The sequence below is a fragment of the Haemaphysalis longicornis genome, unplaced genomic scaffold (genome assembly GCF_048455015.1).
Source record: "Haemaphysalis longicornis isolate Haplotype H1 unplaced genomic scaffold, Haemaphysalis longicornis Haplotype H1 scaffold_12, whole genome shotgun sequence".
Lineage (NCBI taxonomy): Eukaryota > Metazoa > Arthropoda > Arachnida > Ixodida > Ixodidae > Haemaphysalis > Haemaphysalis longicornis.
This window is the reverse complement of record NW_027526225.1, coordinates 34,758,594-34,775,295: the sequence shown is the minus strand read 5'-3', so window position 1 is coordinate 34,775,295 and position 16,702 is coordinate 34,758,594. Positions and strand designations below refer to the sequence as shown.

General features: G+C 47.0%; 1 protein-coding gene across 2 annotated transcripts in view; it reads right to left on the bottom strand.

Annotated features, from left to right (window-relative positions):
• LOC144162559 (receptor-type tyrosine-protein phosphatase epsilon-like) overlaps positions 1–16,702 on the bottom strand; it is a 151,410-nt gene that overhangs the window by 107,076 nt on the left and 27,632 nt on the right. For both annotated transcript variants that reach the window (XM_077693149.1, XM_077693148.1), the window contains exons 3-4: positions 2,962–3,258; positions 464–714 (exon numbers count right to left, since the gene is read on the bottom strand). In XM_077693149.1, coding sequence (XP_077549275.1) covers positions 464–714; positions 2,962–3,258 — 548 coding nt within the window. The remainder of the gene's footprint in view (positions 1–463; positions 715–2,961; positions 3,259–16,702) is intronic.

The following is a 16,702-nucleotide window of genomic DNA, read 5'->3' as shown; positions in this document are numbered from 1 at the left end:
TTCCTCTTTGAATTGTTCCTGCTAAGGCTAAGCTGATATATTGGCCGTCATGTGATTAAAGAATCAGTTGGAAGTTAGCGCCTGTCCGTATGTGTATTCTTTCCGTCCCGTGTGTTTCTGCTGCGCTACATTTGATCAGAGGGGGTCAGGCTGGAACCCTCGTCTGTGGCATCAAAAAAGCGGAATATAGCAGTCACATTTTCTGTTGATGCACAGCCAAGAGTGAGGACAACTGCCTGTGACAGTACTGACCTTAAGCGCTGTCTCTTTAACCTTTTACGATAAACAATCATTTATACAGCCATGCGACATAGTTTCCATAAGTGAAAGATAAACAATGTTGTAACCTTTAGGTAACAAATAAACAGGTGAAACGTTAGTGCCAAATCAAGTCGCGTTTTAGCGGCAACGTGGCGGGACAGCAATATTTCAGGCAAGGGAAATTATGAAACTTCATTCTTACCGAAAAGAAGTAAAGCTCGTAGGGATTGAGCCCTTCCACTGTGTAGCAATGCTTGAGCACGGATTCATTAATCCGGCCACACTGCACTTGCGGTAGGATACGTTCCGTATATAGGTGCCGGTCCGCCGCTTTGAAATACTTCAACTGGTAGTGGCTTAGTTCACCGAACGGTGGGTACGGGGAGTTCCACGACAAATAGACGCTTTGTTGCGACAGTTGAACTCCCTCCAGCGATGTTGGGGGTGGAGGGTCTGGAAAAAGTTAGGAAAGATTATTATTTACATCGTTATCGTGTTTTGTTGTAAATTTGAACCTGCCCAATATTGTACGCACAAGAAAACTCCCCACCACAAAGTCTTGGTGTGCGCACTTTAAGGAATTCTTTACGGCAGCAACCACAACGATAATAGCATGCGTCTCTTCACAGGCGTTTGCGGAGGATATAATCACGCTCGTAGTTGTTTTCGGCTATGCTGGAATTAACGAAGAAGATACACTGAAATGATGCTGATGCTGGTTTCCCACTATATTTCTTTTTACATGGCAGTAAGAATATTACGTTAAATAAGCAACCATAAATTAGCTTTTGAAGCCACCCCCATTAACCTGAATATCTTTGTTATCGTTAGCATCAGCCTGATTGTCACCACTAGAGCACAAAGGCGTCTTTCGTGTTCCTCCCCCAGCTCCTGTCTTTCTGTGCACATGCTCATTCCATGCCTTTGAATTTCCTGTTTCAACGAAAGGGCACCTCAGCACAGGACACTCGCAACACGGACATTGTCAAAACCCCAGTGTACCGACGCTCAAAATTAGCAGTCACCGACACCGGCTGCCCGCTTTTCAACAAAGTTACCTGCCTTATTTTTTCATCAAGCACGGTCGAAACTACCGCCATTGCCCCCGAGGTATCCACATAATATACACCCAGTACCTAACTCACTATCACCCGGATTCCAAACAAGCTTGCCGACGCTAACTCCTCGGCGGCGCTCCAGATCCTCGAAGCCATTCCTGCCCTATCCCCAATCGCAATCGTGCGTGGATGCATGCATCCCATTAAGCATGCATCCCGGACATGCATAACCAGCTGGCAATGAAACAACTGTGGGCTGCCCGCAAGCTTCACTGTCAGGCATTCCCACAGCGCCGGGTGTCCCCGCTTTTAGGACGACCCCTCTCCACCCTTTGCCCCACTCGTTCTCCGAAATCATATTCCACTGCTGACGTGCTCGCCAAACCTGCCCACCGCTTTATCCAACCTTCTCTGTAGAAGAATCACGAATCTGGAGCCGACTACAAACTGGCACACACAATAACTCAACAATCATCTGCCAAATCTCCTCTCCAAATTTACGTATCACTGCCCGCATTGTGAACATCCTGCGAAAACTGCCCACCTCGTAATCCTGTGTCCTAAACATTCTATGCCTCTCCCTTTCCCTACTTCCGAGTGTTGGGAAAGCGCGTTGACCACCTCGAACCTGCAAAGGCGCACGGAGCCTGACTCAACAAGTCACCCAAGCAACTACATGCTGCGCGCGGCCTCCTGAGCACCGGATGACGCGCACCAATTTTTCTGAACAAACGTTTATTCACCTTACGTTCCACACCTCCACCCCATAACAATGTTCTACTTCTAGTCCCGTATTTCTTTAGCCGGTGTGTTACTCTGGTGGTCCAACGATTGTCACTACTTTTGCGTGTTCCCTTACATGTTCTCTTCTCTTAATTTATACAATGATTTCTTCCACGTGTATATCTACTCTGACGTGGAAAGCTCCTTTCCTACCTCAAGCGCTAGTCCTCAATCCTATCCTCCTTCGTTCTGGTGCTCATTGGGCTGACTTTAATTTTCCTGAAAGGCGCTTATGTTAGGCGGAAATTTTGAGCCACAATAGTCGTCACTACCACTACGCATTGTTTGTGTGCAGTTCTTTCAGATAATACAGGGAGCTCACGGTTCATTTGTTGGGGTTGCCGACCGAATTCCCCCAGCTAATACGTAGTTCTACACCCGCTCTCTCTTTCCTCGTAGAAGGCAGAACTGATAAACTGTCCAAAATATTTTATGCACCTACCTCTTCAAGTACTTTACTATCTACCCTTAAGGTGAGTCTTGTCGCATGCCTGTTTAACATCATATTCGATATGTGCATATTTGTCGTTTAACTTCTTGGAGAGATTTCTGTATACAATTCGCTAAGCATTTTTTTGCAGTTCTCTTAATTCCCTGAACAAGACAACTTCGTCTGCAAATCTAAAGTGGTTCATACATGCTCCATGCTTGAAAGTGTTTTGAGATGTGAATGCTAATCTTGAACGCTGACCTGGGCCGCTCTCAAGCGATGAACTCTTTAAGAATTCTACTTTGCATCGCTTTAAAGCGAATGGTAATCAAAAAATCAATCGTGGTCCGCACAATTCTTCTCGAGCAATTTTGTAGTGCAGGCAAAAGAAGTGGATTAGCAAAAAAGTTTTACGAAAGCACCTCTCACCCGCTGCGTCGGTCGTGAAGTTCAGAGAAGCGTACATCGGGGAGCGTCCTGCCTCGTTCTGGGCGAAAACCTTCGCTTGGTAGCGCGTGTACGGCACCAGATCTCCGTACGTGTAGGAAGAATTCAGAGCAGTCGTCTTGCGCAGTTGTGTCTCCCACGGGTCGCTGCTCTCCAGCTCCAGGTAATACGACTGATTGGCCCCGCTTGCCAGGTTGCAGGGCACATGAACCCAGGTTAGTGTATCGCCGCCGGCCGATGTCCGGGAGTAGTTCAACTTGGTCGGAACGCATTCGGGAGCTGCGAAGAGGACCAGCATGATTTGTCGTGCAGATTTGTTGTGGTAACGACACAAGGCTAGCCCATTTTCACTGGACGGATAGATGGAGGGAGGGCCAGACAGAGGACAGACACCGCACTTCAATGATGCAGCAACAAACCAAACAAGGAGACAGGATAAAAACATTTCGTAATAAGGGTAGCGATCATGAATACGCCCCTCAGTCCGCAGTGATATAGCGCATTCTCAGTTTACCTGTCCTGAATAAGCAGAAGATAGTACCACGGGTGTATACAACTATAATTTGACATTGCACGGGTTTAGAGTAGGGCTGCCCGCGACGTTCAGGGATCTCTGCCATGACAGTCGCTTGTGTTGCCAGGTGAGAGATCCCTAGAGCCGGCTTCCAATTCGACAAAGAGGGAAAAGGGGTCGTGCGAACACCCGCATGGGGAGTGGAAGAGTGCGTCCGGCACGCCGCATCAGGGGCAGTGAGTGGAGGCAAATTGGCGGAGGTGGGTGTGCACAAGGAGAGTGCGGTGTGGGAAAGTATGTTTTTGTAAAGAGCACTCCATATGAGCTCCCGTCGGAGTAAGTGAAGGGTGCGGGACAAGTATGCTCCGGTGCGAGGGCAATACATCCGAGGGCAATGTATGCGAGAAAAAGAAGATAGCATAAGGAAATAAATGAAAAAGGGGTGTCCAGGCGCCCGGACCACCTGGTGAACCAGCGAAGCTGCTACGTACGTGTGGTGTATACGGGTGGGTTACTACGCGAGGTTCATTATTTTTTAGTATCAGGGTAGCTTAAGGGCCCGGGCTGTCGTCGTCTCCTGTCGTCCCGGTAAACCAAGTTGTCAAACGATGGTAAAAACAAGTGTACAATGAATAAAACTGGTTCAAAATAAACTAACAAGATTCAAACTAATTTAAAATACAGGAGTAATCAATATTTATTGCATTAATAACAAACATTTCAAATTGGCTTCAAACGCCAGGTTTTCTCCCGTACACCATACTTCTTAGCATGCTGCGGCGTGTAACAGGAAGGCAACTTAAGGCCAGTCTGTCTCCCATTTAATCGCTTAAATTCGGTTCACCACAAGAAAGGGCGCCACCGCCTCAGTAAGCGCACGATTGCTCCTTTTACCGGCTCTTCACCGGCGCCCAATCAGCGCGCGCCGTGTGGCAAGAGAGAGGCTCACAATCACTGAATTAACTTACACACTGCATGCTTCGCCTCTCCCCAGGTTTCACTTTGGTGGAGATGGCCCGGGATTCTTTTTATTATGCCTTGCGTGGTCCTGGTATCTCCTTTTGTTCCCGTTCCTGCTCGCAGCGTCGACGTTCGGCATGCTGCTTGGGTGTACAGTGCTCACGGAATGAAACGCGACACTGCGAGCGAGTGGCCTGCGGTACCTGGAGCGCCGCCCTTGGACGCCCGTGGAAGCTAGGTGTGGCATTGTGGCATACCGCGAGGATGAGAGTGTGTGGACCGTAGGCTTAGTGCTTCCAGTTGCCAATGAGCGGGACTGGGGTTCAATGCAGCGACAGCGGGGTGCTGCGAGCCAGGAGCGCTGGAACGCATTTGTGCGCCGACGGTACTAGCCGGGCTGTGCGCGCAGCCGATTTCGCGACATCGTATGCGTGCGCTCTTGTTACGCGTGCCCTTCTAATGCAGCACAGTAATGTTCATGTAATGCACAGTCACGCTCATCTGAATAAAAGAAACTTCTGTGCGAAGGAACAGCAAACTTTATTCCATGATGTAAACTAGAAAAAAGGAAAGACCCCTTTTTCAGGCACGTTCGCGTGTTGTGCGGTGAATTAGTACTGCGTCGGCTTTACTCTTTTTTTTAATATATACCAAGGAATAAAGTTGGCGGTTCCCTCGTGCGGACGCTCGTTTTATTCGGATAAGCATGACTGTGCCTTGTATGCACATTATCTGTGTCGCATCAGAACGGCACGCGTAAGAAGAGCGTGCGAGCAGACGATGTCGCGAAATTGGCTGCGAGGCCACCGGGCGGCTACCACCGGCGCACAAACGCACTCCTACGCTCCAGGCTGGCAGCGCACCGCTGTCGCTGCGGGGAACCACTGCCCCGCTTATTGTCAACGGGAAGCAGCAAGCCTATGGTGAAAACGCTCTCATCCTCGTGGTATACCACAATGCAACACTTAGCTTCCACGGGCGGTCACGGGTGGTGCTGCATGTACCGCAGGCCACGCGCTCGCAGTGTCGCGTTTCAATCCGTGAGCACTGTACGTCTGACGCAGGGCCTACCCATTATGAAGCAACGTGCAGACTGTGTAGGCTATTGCCTGGTTGACGTTGCTCGTCCCGCACTCGCGACCACGTGTGCTCAACGCAGCCACAGAGATAAACCCATCTGCACCACCTTCGCTTACGTCCAACCCCTTTCCAATGTGCTTTTTTCACTCATTGTTTTCTAAGTACCAGTAATTTTCTGGTTACACAGGAGACGTGAAAATTCATTTCGACTAGCTATATAAAGCTTCGCTTTAAAAGGGCTTCTCTCGTTTAAAGCGCCTCCCAAACGTGATACCCTACTGTCCATTTGCGCAAGATTCCATACCGCTTATTTGTGAACATAACTGCTCTCCTAAGGGGACCTGAAGACAAAATGCATGTTTGGTCCATTTAAAGTTGCTTTGCCCTAATGCAAAAGTACCGATATTATCGGTAACCAATACTACATAAAGATATTGGTAAAAAAACAGATAAAGCAGGGGCGACACACATCCACGTTCTTGCGGGGTTTAGAGAACATCGCAGGATCTTGCTTGCGCCGTTGGCGGCCGCTGACGAATGCTAACTCCAAGAAACATCACTTTGCGATAGTAGCGGTGCCTCTACCTTCACCTCATCATAACACTTGAATGCAAACCTACAGTTAACACACCAATTTTTCTGTGTTCGATCTATTCCGTTACTGAGGAAGCATGAAGCGCAAATTTGAAAAAACTTTTCTCAATTTGCTTTCTTTTTTACGTAAAAGCGTCTCCAAGATTCCATTAAGACGCATTTTAATATATTTTAGTAGAATGCATCTTCATGGATCGGTTTATCAGAAATACACGAAAGCATCTATTTTTTTAAATGTGAAGCTTCACTTCATCGATTTTGGTAAGCAAGCCAGCCCACTAACAATGTACGTCACAAGAATTTCAGTATGTATGTATGTATGTATGTATGTATGTATGTATGTATGTATGTATGTATGTATGTATGTATGTATGTATGTATGTATGTATGTATGTATGCATGTAATGTATGTATGTATGTGTGTATGTATGCATGCATGTATGTATGTATGTATGTATGTATGTGTGTGTGTGTGTATGTATGTATGTATGTATGTACGTACGCATGAATGTATGTTTGTATGTATGTATGCAGTGAGCAATAAAACTTGGAAGATGGTAGAGAACACAAGAAAACTTCGATCAAGGTACAAGCCACGATTGTGGCCAACGTTTCAGCAAACAGGCTTGCCTTCGTCAGGGACTTGACAAAAAGACCTGACCTCGTCAGGCCCCTCACAAATGAAAGTCTCCTTGCTCAAACGTTGGCAATAATCGTGGTTGTTACCTTATTCGAATTTTGCTTGTATGTATATATGTATGTAATCATGTATGTATGTATGTGTGCATGGGATGCAGCGATGGCGTAGAGGTAGAACACCAGCCTCGCGTGCGGAAGGACCATGGTTTGAATCCCGGACAATTCCCACCGGATTTAAAAAAATCCGCGTATTGATGGAATTGCAAAAAGGGGCTTGGGGTGCGGCCTGACCCCGGCGACCATTGCCGGTAATGCACTCCCTCACCAGAGCAGGATTGGCCACCCTGGTGCAATAACGACCACAACCTCCCATGAATACGCCAATTCACCCATGGCCCTGAGTCCCCAGCAGCTGCGAAGCAACTGACCACGGCGGCGGTCAGACCTGTGACGCAGAAGAGGGTGCTAAGAATCCCTGGATCCGGACAGGCCGCCAATGAAATCTGAACCTGGCAACGTTTAACGCTCGAACCTCATCTAGCGAAGCGAGTCTCAAGGTGTTGTTCGAGGAATTAGAGGGCAATAAATGAGATGTAACAGGGCTTAGCAAGGTTAGGAGAGCAGGCGAAGCCTTTACGGTGCTGAAAAATGGACACGTCGTATGTTACCGGGGTCTAGAGGACAGAAGAAAACTGGAAGTGGGATTTCCAGTCAATAAAAGTATAGGTGGCAACATAGAAGAACAGTATAGCATTAACGAAAGGGCAGCAGGTCTTGTAATTAGGCTCAATAAGAGGTACAAGCTCAAGGTGGTGCAGGGCTACGCGCCCACATCCAGCCACGACGACCAAGCAGTTAAACGCCTCTACGAAGATGTGGAATCGGCTATGGCTAAAGTTAAAACACAGTATACCGTAGTTATGGGGGACTTCAATGCTAAAGTAGGAAAGAATCGGGCTGGAGACAAGGCAGTTGGGAAATATGGTCTGGGCTGTAGAAATAGCAGGGGGACCTACAAGTTGAGCTTGCAGAACGGAATAACCTACGCATAGTGAATACCTTCTTCTGTAAATGGGAGAGTCGGAAGTGGACCTGGAGGAGCCCAAATGAGGAGCATAAAAATGAAATAGACCTCATAATATGCGATAACCCTGCCGTCGTGCAGGATGTAAAAGTACTCGGAAGGGTAAGGTGTCGTGACCACCGTATGGTAAGATCTCGAATTAGGCTAGATTTGAGGAGGGACCCCAACAAGCTAGCACAAAAAAAGCCGATAAATGAACTAACAGTAAGACGTAAAGTAGAAGAATTCAGGATCGCACTGCAGAACCGATATTCAGCTCTTAACGAGGAAGCCGAGCTTACGATACAGGAAGCCAGCGACAACCTTACACGTATTATCACGGAGTGTGCAGCGGAAGTCGGGGGCAATATGGCTAGACAGGATACTGGCAAACCTTCACAGGAGACGAAAGATCTAATTAAGAAACGACAAACCATGACAATCTCTACCGCAGCTGAGAGAATAGAACTAGCGGAGCTTTCGAAGTTAACCAATAAGCGCAAGATAGCTGACATACGGAAGTATATATTGGAGAGGATCGAATACCCTGTAAAGAACGGAGGTAGCCTGAAAGCTGTGAAGAGGCGTCTTGGCGTGGGGGAAAATCAGATGTATGCACCTAAAGATAAGCAAGGCAGTGTCATCACAAATAGGGATAAAATAGTCACAGTGGCCGAGGATTTCTACAGGGATCTGTACAGTAGCCGGGACATGCAGGATAATGCCGAACGAAACAGTAGTTTAGAGGAGATAGACATCCCACCTGTAACCACCGAATAAGTAAGGAAGGCTTTGAAAGAAATGAAAGGGGGCAAAGCACCTGGACAGGATCAGATAACAGCAGACGTCTTGAAGGATGGCGGAGAAATTGACCTGAAAAACTGGCAAACCTGTATACGCAATGCCTAATGACCGCAATGCTACCGGAATATTGGAAGAACGCGAACATCATCCTAATCCATAAGAAAGGCGACATGAAGCACTTGAAAAATTACAGGCCGATCAGCTTACTGTCAGTCGTCTACAAGGTACTTACCAAGGTAATCGCTAACAGAATTTCTGCAACCTTAGATTTCAGTCAACCTGAAGAAAACGCAGGGTTTCGTAAAGGTTATTCAACAATGGACCATATTCACACGATCAATCAGGTGATAGAGAAGTGCGGGGTGTATACTGAACCCCTATATATAGCCTTCATAGAATATGAGAAAGCATTTGACTCGATCGAAACCCTAGCAGTCATTCAGGCATTACGGAACCAGGGGGTAGATGAGCATTGCGTAAGAATACTAGAGGATCTCTACAATGGGTCCACAGCTACCATCATCATCCATGAGGAGAGCAGTAAAATACCTATAAGGAAGGGTGTCAGACAAGGAGACACAATCTCTCCAATGTTATCCACAGCATGTTTACAAGAAGTATTCAGAACGTTGGATTGGGAACAGGTGGGAGTAAGGGTAAATGGAGAATACCTCAGTAACCTCAGATTTGATGATCACATTGCCTTGCTAAGTAACTCGGGGGACGAATTGCAAAGCATGCTTTCCGCACTGGACGAACAGAGTAGAACCGCGGGCCTGAAAATAATACGCAGAAAACTAAAGTAATGATCAATAACCTCGTGCCAGCACAGCGGTTTGAGATAGGAGGCGAGGCAGTGGAAGTGGTAAGCGAATATGTCTACTTAGGCCAAGTTGTGACCCCGGATCCCATCCATGAGGCAGAGATAATTAGAAGGATCAGAATGGGGTGGGTTGCATATGGCAGGCATTCTCAGATAATGAATAGCAGCCTACAATTGTCGCTGAAGAAGAAAGTGTATGGCAGCTGCATCTTAGCGGTGCTCACCTACGGGGCAGAAACTTGGAGGCTCACTAAGAGGGTTCAACTTAAATTGAGAATGACTCAGCGGGCAATGGAGCTTAAAATGATAGGTGTAACATTAAGGGACAAGAAGAGAGCGGAGTGAGTCAGGGAACAAACACATGTTAAGGACATATTAGTAGAGATTAAGAAGAAGAAATGGACGTGGGCAGGGCATGTAATGCGAAGGCAAGATAACCGCTGGTCATTAAGGGTAAGAGAGTAGATCCCTAGAGAACGCAAGCGTTGCAGGGGGCGGCAGAAAGTTAGATGGCAGATGAATTTAAGAAGTATGCGGGGATAAATTGGTCACAGTTGGCACAGGACCGAGACAATTGGAGAATAATGGGAGAGGCCTTTGCCCTGCAGTGGACGTAGATAGGCTGATGATGATGATGATGATGGTTTGTATGCATGCATGCATGTATATATGTATGGATGGATGGGTGTATAAATGCATATGTGAATGAATGTATGTATTCATGCATGTATGTATGTACATATCTATATGGTGTGCATGTATTTTTGCATGTATGTGTGTATGTATGCATGTATGAATGCATTTGAGCACGTATGTACACCTTTGTCAAAATTTTTAAGGCCAATACTCAGCCTTCTCGACAACAAAGAATTCAAAAATAAGCTTTACCTTTAAATGTGACAAAATCGTTTGACACTAAGAAAGGTATTTTTTCTTGATTTCCAGCATAAAACTTTCAACCTCGCTCGCGATGTAAGCTCGTACATTCAATTTCTTGCGGCCTGCGCGTTTCCAGTTTGGACTAAAAACGTTTGACAAAGACTACGTCCGTATGTATGTATTTATGTATGTATGTATGTATGTATGTATGTATGTATGTATGTATGTATGTATGTATGTATGTATGTATGTATGTATGTATGTATGTATGTATGTATGTATGTATGTATGTATGTATGCATGTATGTATGTATGTATGCATGTATGTGTGTATGCATGTAATCTATGTATGTATGTATGTATGTATGTATGTACAAGAAAAGAAAACTTTCAACAAGGTAAAAGCACGATTGTTGCCAACGTTTCAACAAAGAGACGCTTTCGTCAGGGCAATCTCTCGCCTGGCTCGCACGCTTTCTATAGGGGTAGGTCCCCAGGTGAGAGGGGAGAAGGAAAGAAGTGAAATTGAGAAAGCGGATTGGTTTGGGAGTATGTGGGGGGAGAGATTGAGGGGCAAAGAAGGTTGTATAGTGTAAGCCGCGAAGTAGTTCACACGGAAGTCAGGTGGTGGTGGATATTCGTGGAATTTTTGGAGAGAAAGGATGAGAGGGTGTTTGTTGACCCGCCGCGGGGCATACGGAAGGGTTCTCCGAACCGCCGGAAGCAGACCCGGTGGTGAGAGTGGGGTCCTTATCAGAATCTATCTGCAAGCCTCAGGTGAAAAGAAAAGATAGAGAAGGGGGGAAAGTAACTAGGTCAAGGAATAAAGAAGAAAAGAGAAAGAAAAATCAGGGAGGGAAACCACATCAACCTACACACAAAAGAAAAAGCAATGACCTGGAAACTGAAATGGCACGCGTCACCCGCGGCAACATTCCAGAAACAGGCCTGTCGTGAAACTCAAAAACGAAAAGATAAAGTTACAGTGACGTACGGGGCACAAGACCACGCAGAGTAAAAAAAAATAAAAAGAGAAATAAAATAAAAAAATAAAATGGAATTCCAAAAGACAAGGTTGGAGGGATGCGGGCGAGTATTAATCTAGACGCTAAGGAATAAAAAAAAATTAGGTAACCAGGTAAGGACCAGAGCGAGCGGTAATAGTCTTTGGATGGGGTATATGCAAGACATTGCCTATTTCTGTATTCCCGGTGAATATCGCAACGATTCCAAGTTGCCCCTAGACGCATTAATTCCAGTAGGTTCCATGGAGTTGAATTTATGAATTAAATAGGATTCGCGGTATTTCCTGTAACTAGGAGACCTGAAGTTTGACTGAAGTATATATAACTTAAGGTCATCAAAATTGTGGCCTGGTTGGTGGAAATGCTGCGCTACAGCTATGGAGGATTTGCTAAGAGTATCTGCCCGGTGACCATTAAGACGTAGGCTCATAGGTTGACTCGTTTCGGCTATATACTGTTTGTGGCACATTGAGCATTCAAACAAATACACAATGTTGGATGAAGTGCACGTAAACTTGAATTAATCTTCTGGACACAATTACTGCCTGTGCTTTTTACAATGCAGTCGGTCTGCAGGTGCCTGCAAGTCTTGCATCTGGGGCGGCAGCAGCTGGCTATGACTGGTTGCTTTGAAGGGCCTTCAGGTCTCCTACGGAGAGGACATACCGCGAATCCTATTTAATTGATAAATTCAACTCCATGGAACCTACTGGAAATTATGCGTCTAGGGGCAACTTAGAATCGTTGCGATATTCAACGTGAATACAGAAATAGGCAATGTCTTGCATATACCCCATCCCAAGACTATTACCGCTCACTCTGTTCCTTACCTGGTCACCTAATTTCTATTTTTTTCATTCTTTAGCGTCTAGATTAATACTCGCCCGCATCCCTCCAACCTTTTCTTTTGGAATTCTATATTATTTTTTATTTTATTTCTCTTTTTATTTTTTTTTTACTCTGCGTGGTCTTGTGCCCCGTACGTCACTATAACTTTATCTTTTCGTTTTTGAGTTTCAGGACAGGCCTGTTCCAGGAATGTTGCCGCTTGTGACGCGTGCCATTTCAGTTGCCAGGTCATTGCTTTTTCTTTTGTGTGTGGGTTGATGTGGTTTCCCTCCCTGATTTTTTTTCTCTTTTCTTCTTTATTCCTTGACCTAGTTACTTTCCCCCCTTGTCTATCTTTTCTTTTCACCTGAGACTTGCAGATAGTTTCTGATAAGGACCCCACTCTCACCGCCTGGTCTGCTTCCGGCGGTTCTGAGAACCCGTCCGTATGCCCCGCGGCGGGTCAACAAACAGCCTCTCATCCTTTCTCTCCAACAATTCCACGAATATCAACCACGAGCTGACTTCCGTGTGACCTACTTCGCGGCTTAAACTATACAACCTTCTATGGGGACATTCTGCTGTGGTATAGAACTAATCGAAGACGGCGACCCCCGCCTCATCCGAAACTTTCACGCGCGGAAGCGGTGACATATCGACAGTTACAGACTGGGTCCCTTCTAACCCCGGTGCTAGGTGTACATGTGTGCCCCGAAGTATACGAGACAGATGTGTGCCGATTGTGCGCGAGTGCCAAAGCAACTACAGCCCACATCCTGTGGAACTGTGAACTGAACCCGCGGGAGGCTGCCACACAAACGCAGCTTCCCCCAAACATTACGAACGCGATGACCTCGTCGGACTACAGCACCCAACACCTGGCCGTCCAGCAAGTGCAGGCGGCTCTCGAACGCCAGCCGCCTATCACACCCACGGGTACGGGACGCCTCTCGGAACTCGGGGCGTGCGGTCTGGCAGCGGCAGAAAGAGCACGCCGGCACGACGTCGTGGCCGCGTCTTAGAGGCTCGCCCCTACTGGGCTCGCTCCTAATTGCAGGCTTTCAATAAATGTCGTTCTCTCTCTCTCTCTTTGCCCCTCAATGTCTCCACCGACATACTCCCAAACCAATCCGCTTTCTCAATTTCACTTCTTTCCTTCTCCCCACTCACCTGGGGACCTACCCCTATATAAAGGGTGCCAGCCAGGCGAGAGATTGCCCTGACGAAAGCAAGTCTCTTTGCTGAAACGTTGACAACAATTGTGCTTTTACCTTGTTGAAAGTTTTCTTTTCTTGTGTCCTCTACCATCTTCAAAAGTTCAACTGCTTCCTGTATGTATGTATGTATGTATGTATGTATGTATGTATGTATGTATGTATGTATGTATGTATGTATGTATGTATGTATGTATGTATGTATGTATGTATGTATGTATGTATGTATGTATGTATGTATGTATGTATGTATGTATGTATGTATGTATGTATGTATGTATGTATGTATGCATGCATGCATGTATGTATGTATGCATGTGTAGCAGCATCCACAGTAGCACCATCGTCATCGGCAGGCTGTTGTGGACTCTGAGGAAGAAGAGAGCGAAGTTTGCTTCCAGGCACAAACTCCATCACTTCGTGTCCATCTTTTCTCTGCGGAACAGGCCCGCCGGCCACAGGTGCAGTGTAGCATTGTGGGAGCCGGCGGCCCGCCCCTTTTCGCGACGGCCGACCCTCCCCTTAAAAGTAGTGAGCCGGAGACATCGGACTCAAGGCCAACATGAATTCACCGCTGGAATATAAGCAAAGTTTCTCCCTCCAGCCGCTATGTTCTGCGTTCCCTCGCATGCAACCTTTCAAACACAAGTACGCGGAGCTGTGGTTCGCGCTCATTAAGATGCGCTTTTACATCCGCCGTTTTTTCAGCCAGGCCACACGGCGCTACATCACGTATTAGGCTCTCCCAAACGAGATCCTTGCCCAGCAACGTGCTGCACCATCTGGACTAAATGTCTACACCGACCTGAAGGACGCGCGGCTAGAGTACTTCGGCATACCGGTGGTTCGCCTTCCGCCGTTTTCTTTCTTTCTAAATTCTTCATCTGTTTCTATGACCTACCACATCCTCCCCTTTGCCTTCCGAGGTTTTCTTGTCTGCCAAACCTTGTTTCTGTGTTATTTCTAGGAGCCCCTCATTTCCTATTCTTATTCGCTACATGCATAGCGAGGGCCTCTGTTCTGGCAGTCTTGGTGCCATAAAGAGCTTAATTGGCTTGAACGCTGGTCGAGTCATGGCGCGGGGATTAAAAAAAAGGTCCCCTTCACCCCGAGAAGTCAGAGTGGCGCTGGCTACCACCCCCAAGCACAGGAAAAAAATTACATTGACATAAATACCCCAGAAATCGCGAGGGGAAAATCGCCCCGTCGGTAGCGTAGTGGTTATCGCACCAGACCGGTATTCTGGAGCGTGGGTTTTTATCCCACCTGGCGGGCATTTTTTCTCCGCTTTCTTTCTTTCTTTCCAAATTCTTTATCTGTTTCAATGACCTACCACAACCTCCCCTTTGCTTTCCCAGGTTTTCTTGCCTGCCAACCCTTATTTCTGTGTTATTTCTACGAGTCCCTCATTTCTTATTCTAATTCGCTATATCTATCTATATCTATCTATATATATATATATATATATATATATATATATATATATATATATATATATATATATATATATATATATATATATATATATATATATATATATTGTGGGGTTATAGAGGGGTAAAAGTAGGTTGGTTACTTTCCTCACGTAATAGCAAAACCGGCGACGAGCTGACACTAATCAGTCTTTGTCTTCTCGTTTCGCCCAGCTAGCACGCTATCTCCCACCCCGCGACTCCGCTCTGTTCCGCGCCAGCCGCGGTGGGCCGTGGCTCAACGGAACCATTGAAGCGCTAGGGCATACGGCCCGCGCTGTAGCGTTGTAATTGCAAGCCCGCAGTGAGTGAGAACGGAAGCTGCGTTGTTTGGCCCGATTTTCTTTTTCTCTGCTGTCTCTTTTATCGACTCCGGGAGTCGGGGCTCTTGGAGCGGTTTGGCCAGGGGCCGCGGGTGCCGTAAGGGCTGTCTGGTATTGCGGCTCGGCACCGGGCGTTCCGACATCGCAAGACGCGATGGGCGCCGCCGCTCATTTAGCTGTTTGTGTTGCAGCGAGCGGGTAGGGTCGACGGCAAAGCCGATGTCTCCTTCGCGGCCGTGCGAATGGGGCAGTAGAGCAGGCCTCTGGGTTGCCGGTCGTTGCCAAAGATGTGTGTAGCCCGAAGGCTTTTCGGAGCCGGCACGGCGTGGGAGAGGGCATGACCGAGGGGGACGTAGCTCGGGAGCAGATGAACGGGAAACGGCCCCTCTTCTCCACTGAATGGCGTGGTGCGTGCCGTCGGAATGCTCGTTTTAATTTGCTCGTTTTTGCTCGGAATGCTCGTTTAAATGGTACAGGTTAGGTGCTGTAGCCTACCGACAAAAGGTACAAGTGGGTGCCAATGCGAGGGAAGTGGTGCCGTTATACCATTTTCGGGCTACGTTTGGCCTATATGCTGCTTTTGCGCAGGCCTAGTTATTAAAAATTTCTTCTTGCCGTCTGAGGGGGGTTACAGCAGGCAGGAAGCCATGAGGGGTAATTTCTTGGAGTCGCTTACGGCTTTCTCGTTGCAAGCGGTGGCGCTGCAAATACCATGTTACTGTAGTAGGCGCCGGCAGAGGGTTGGAAATCTTGGGAGGAGAGCTTAGGAGGCAGTCCCTTGCAACGTCATGGGCTTGCTGATTTCTATCTGCTCCAACCCTGTTACCAGGTGTCCACGCAAGTCGAACAATCGTGCCTTGTTGCTGGAGGGTCTGTATTAGTGCTATGATGTCATTGGCAGTTGCATTGTGAGTGTAGACCTTGTTGAGATTGTGTAACGCTGAATGAGAGTCCGTAATTAGTCTGAACTTGGTGACGTTAGTTGGTGGACAGGGTTGCACTTGTTGGAGCGCCCCGAGTATTCCAAGGAGTTTAGGTTATTTGGCGAGGTCGTCGGTGAGCGCAATTTGCGGCGGCCATTTAGAGCAGGGTGTTAAGGACATGCCCAGGCAATGACCGCTTGTGCACCCTCAAGTGAGTCATCTGTGAAGATGTCCCATCCATAAGGACCTTTTTCTTGCTTAAGTTTGGGTACATGTAGTTCCATCACAGCCGCGTTTCTTCTTGGATTGGTTTCAAGCGCACGATACTGGTAATTCGACGCTCCCAGGGTGGCATTGAAGGGGGTATTAGCGTTGGTTCAAATTCGCTGTTTTGCAGAACCTTTTTTAAGAAATTAAAAAAAAAAAGCGGAGAGCTAAGTGTTCGACCGGCACTCGTGGGTGTTTTTTATATCTAGGGTAAATCAGGAGACATACTGCAAACTGCCCACTCACAATCCAATACACGATAAAAATCCCATGACAGTCATTTTTTTTTTAGTTTTTAACCATTTCCCGATTGTA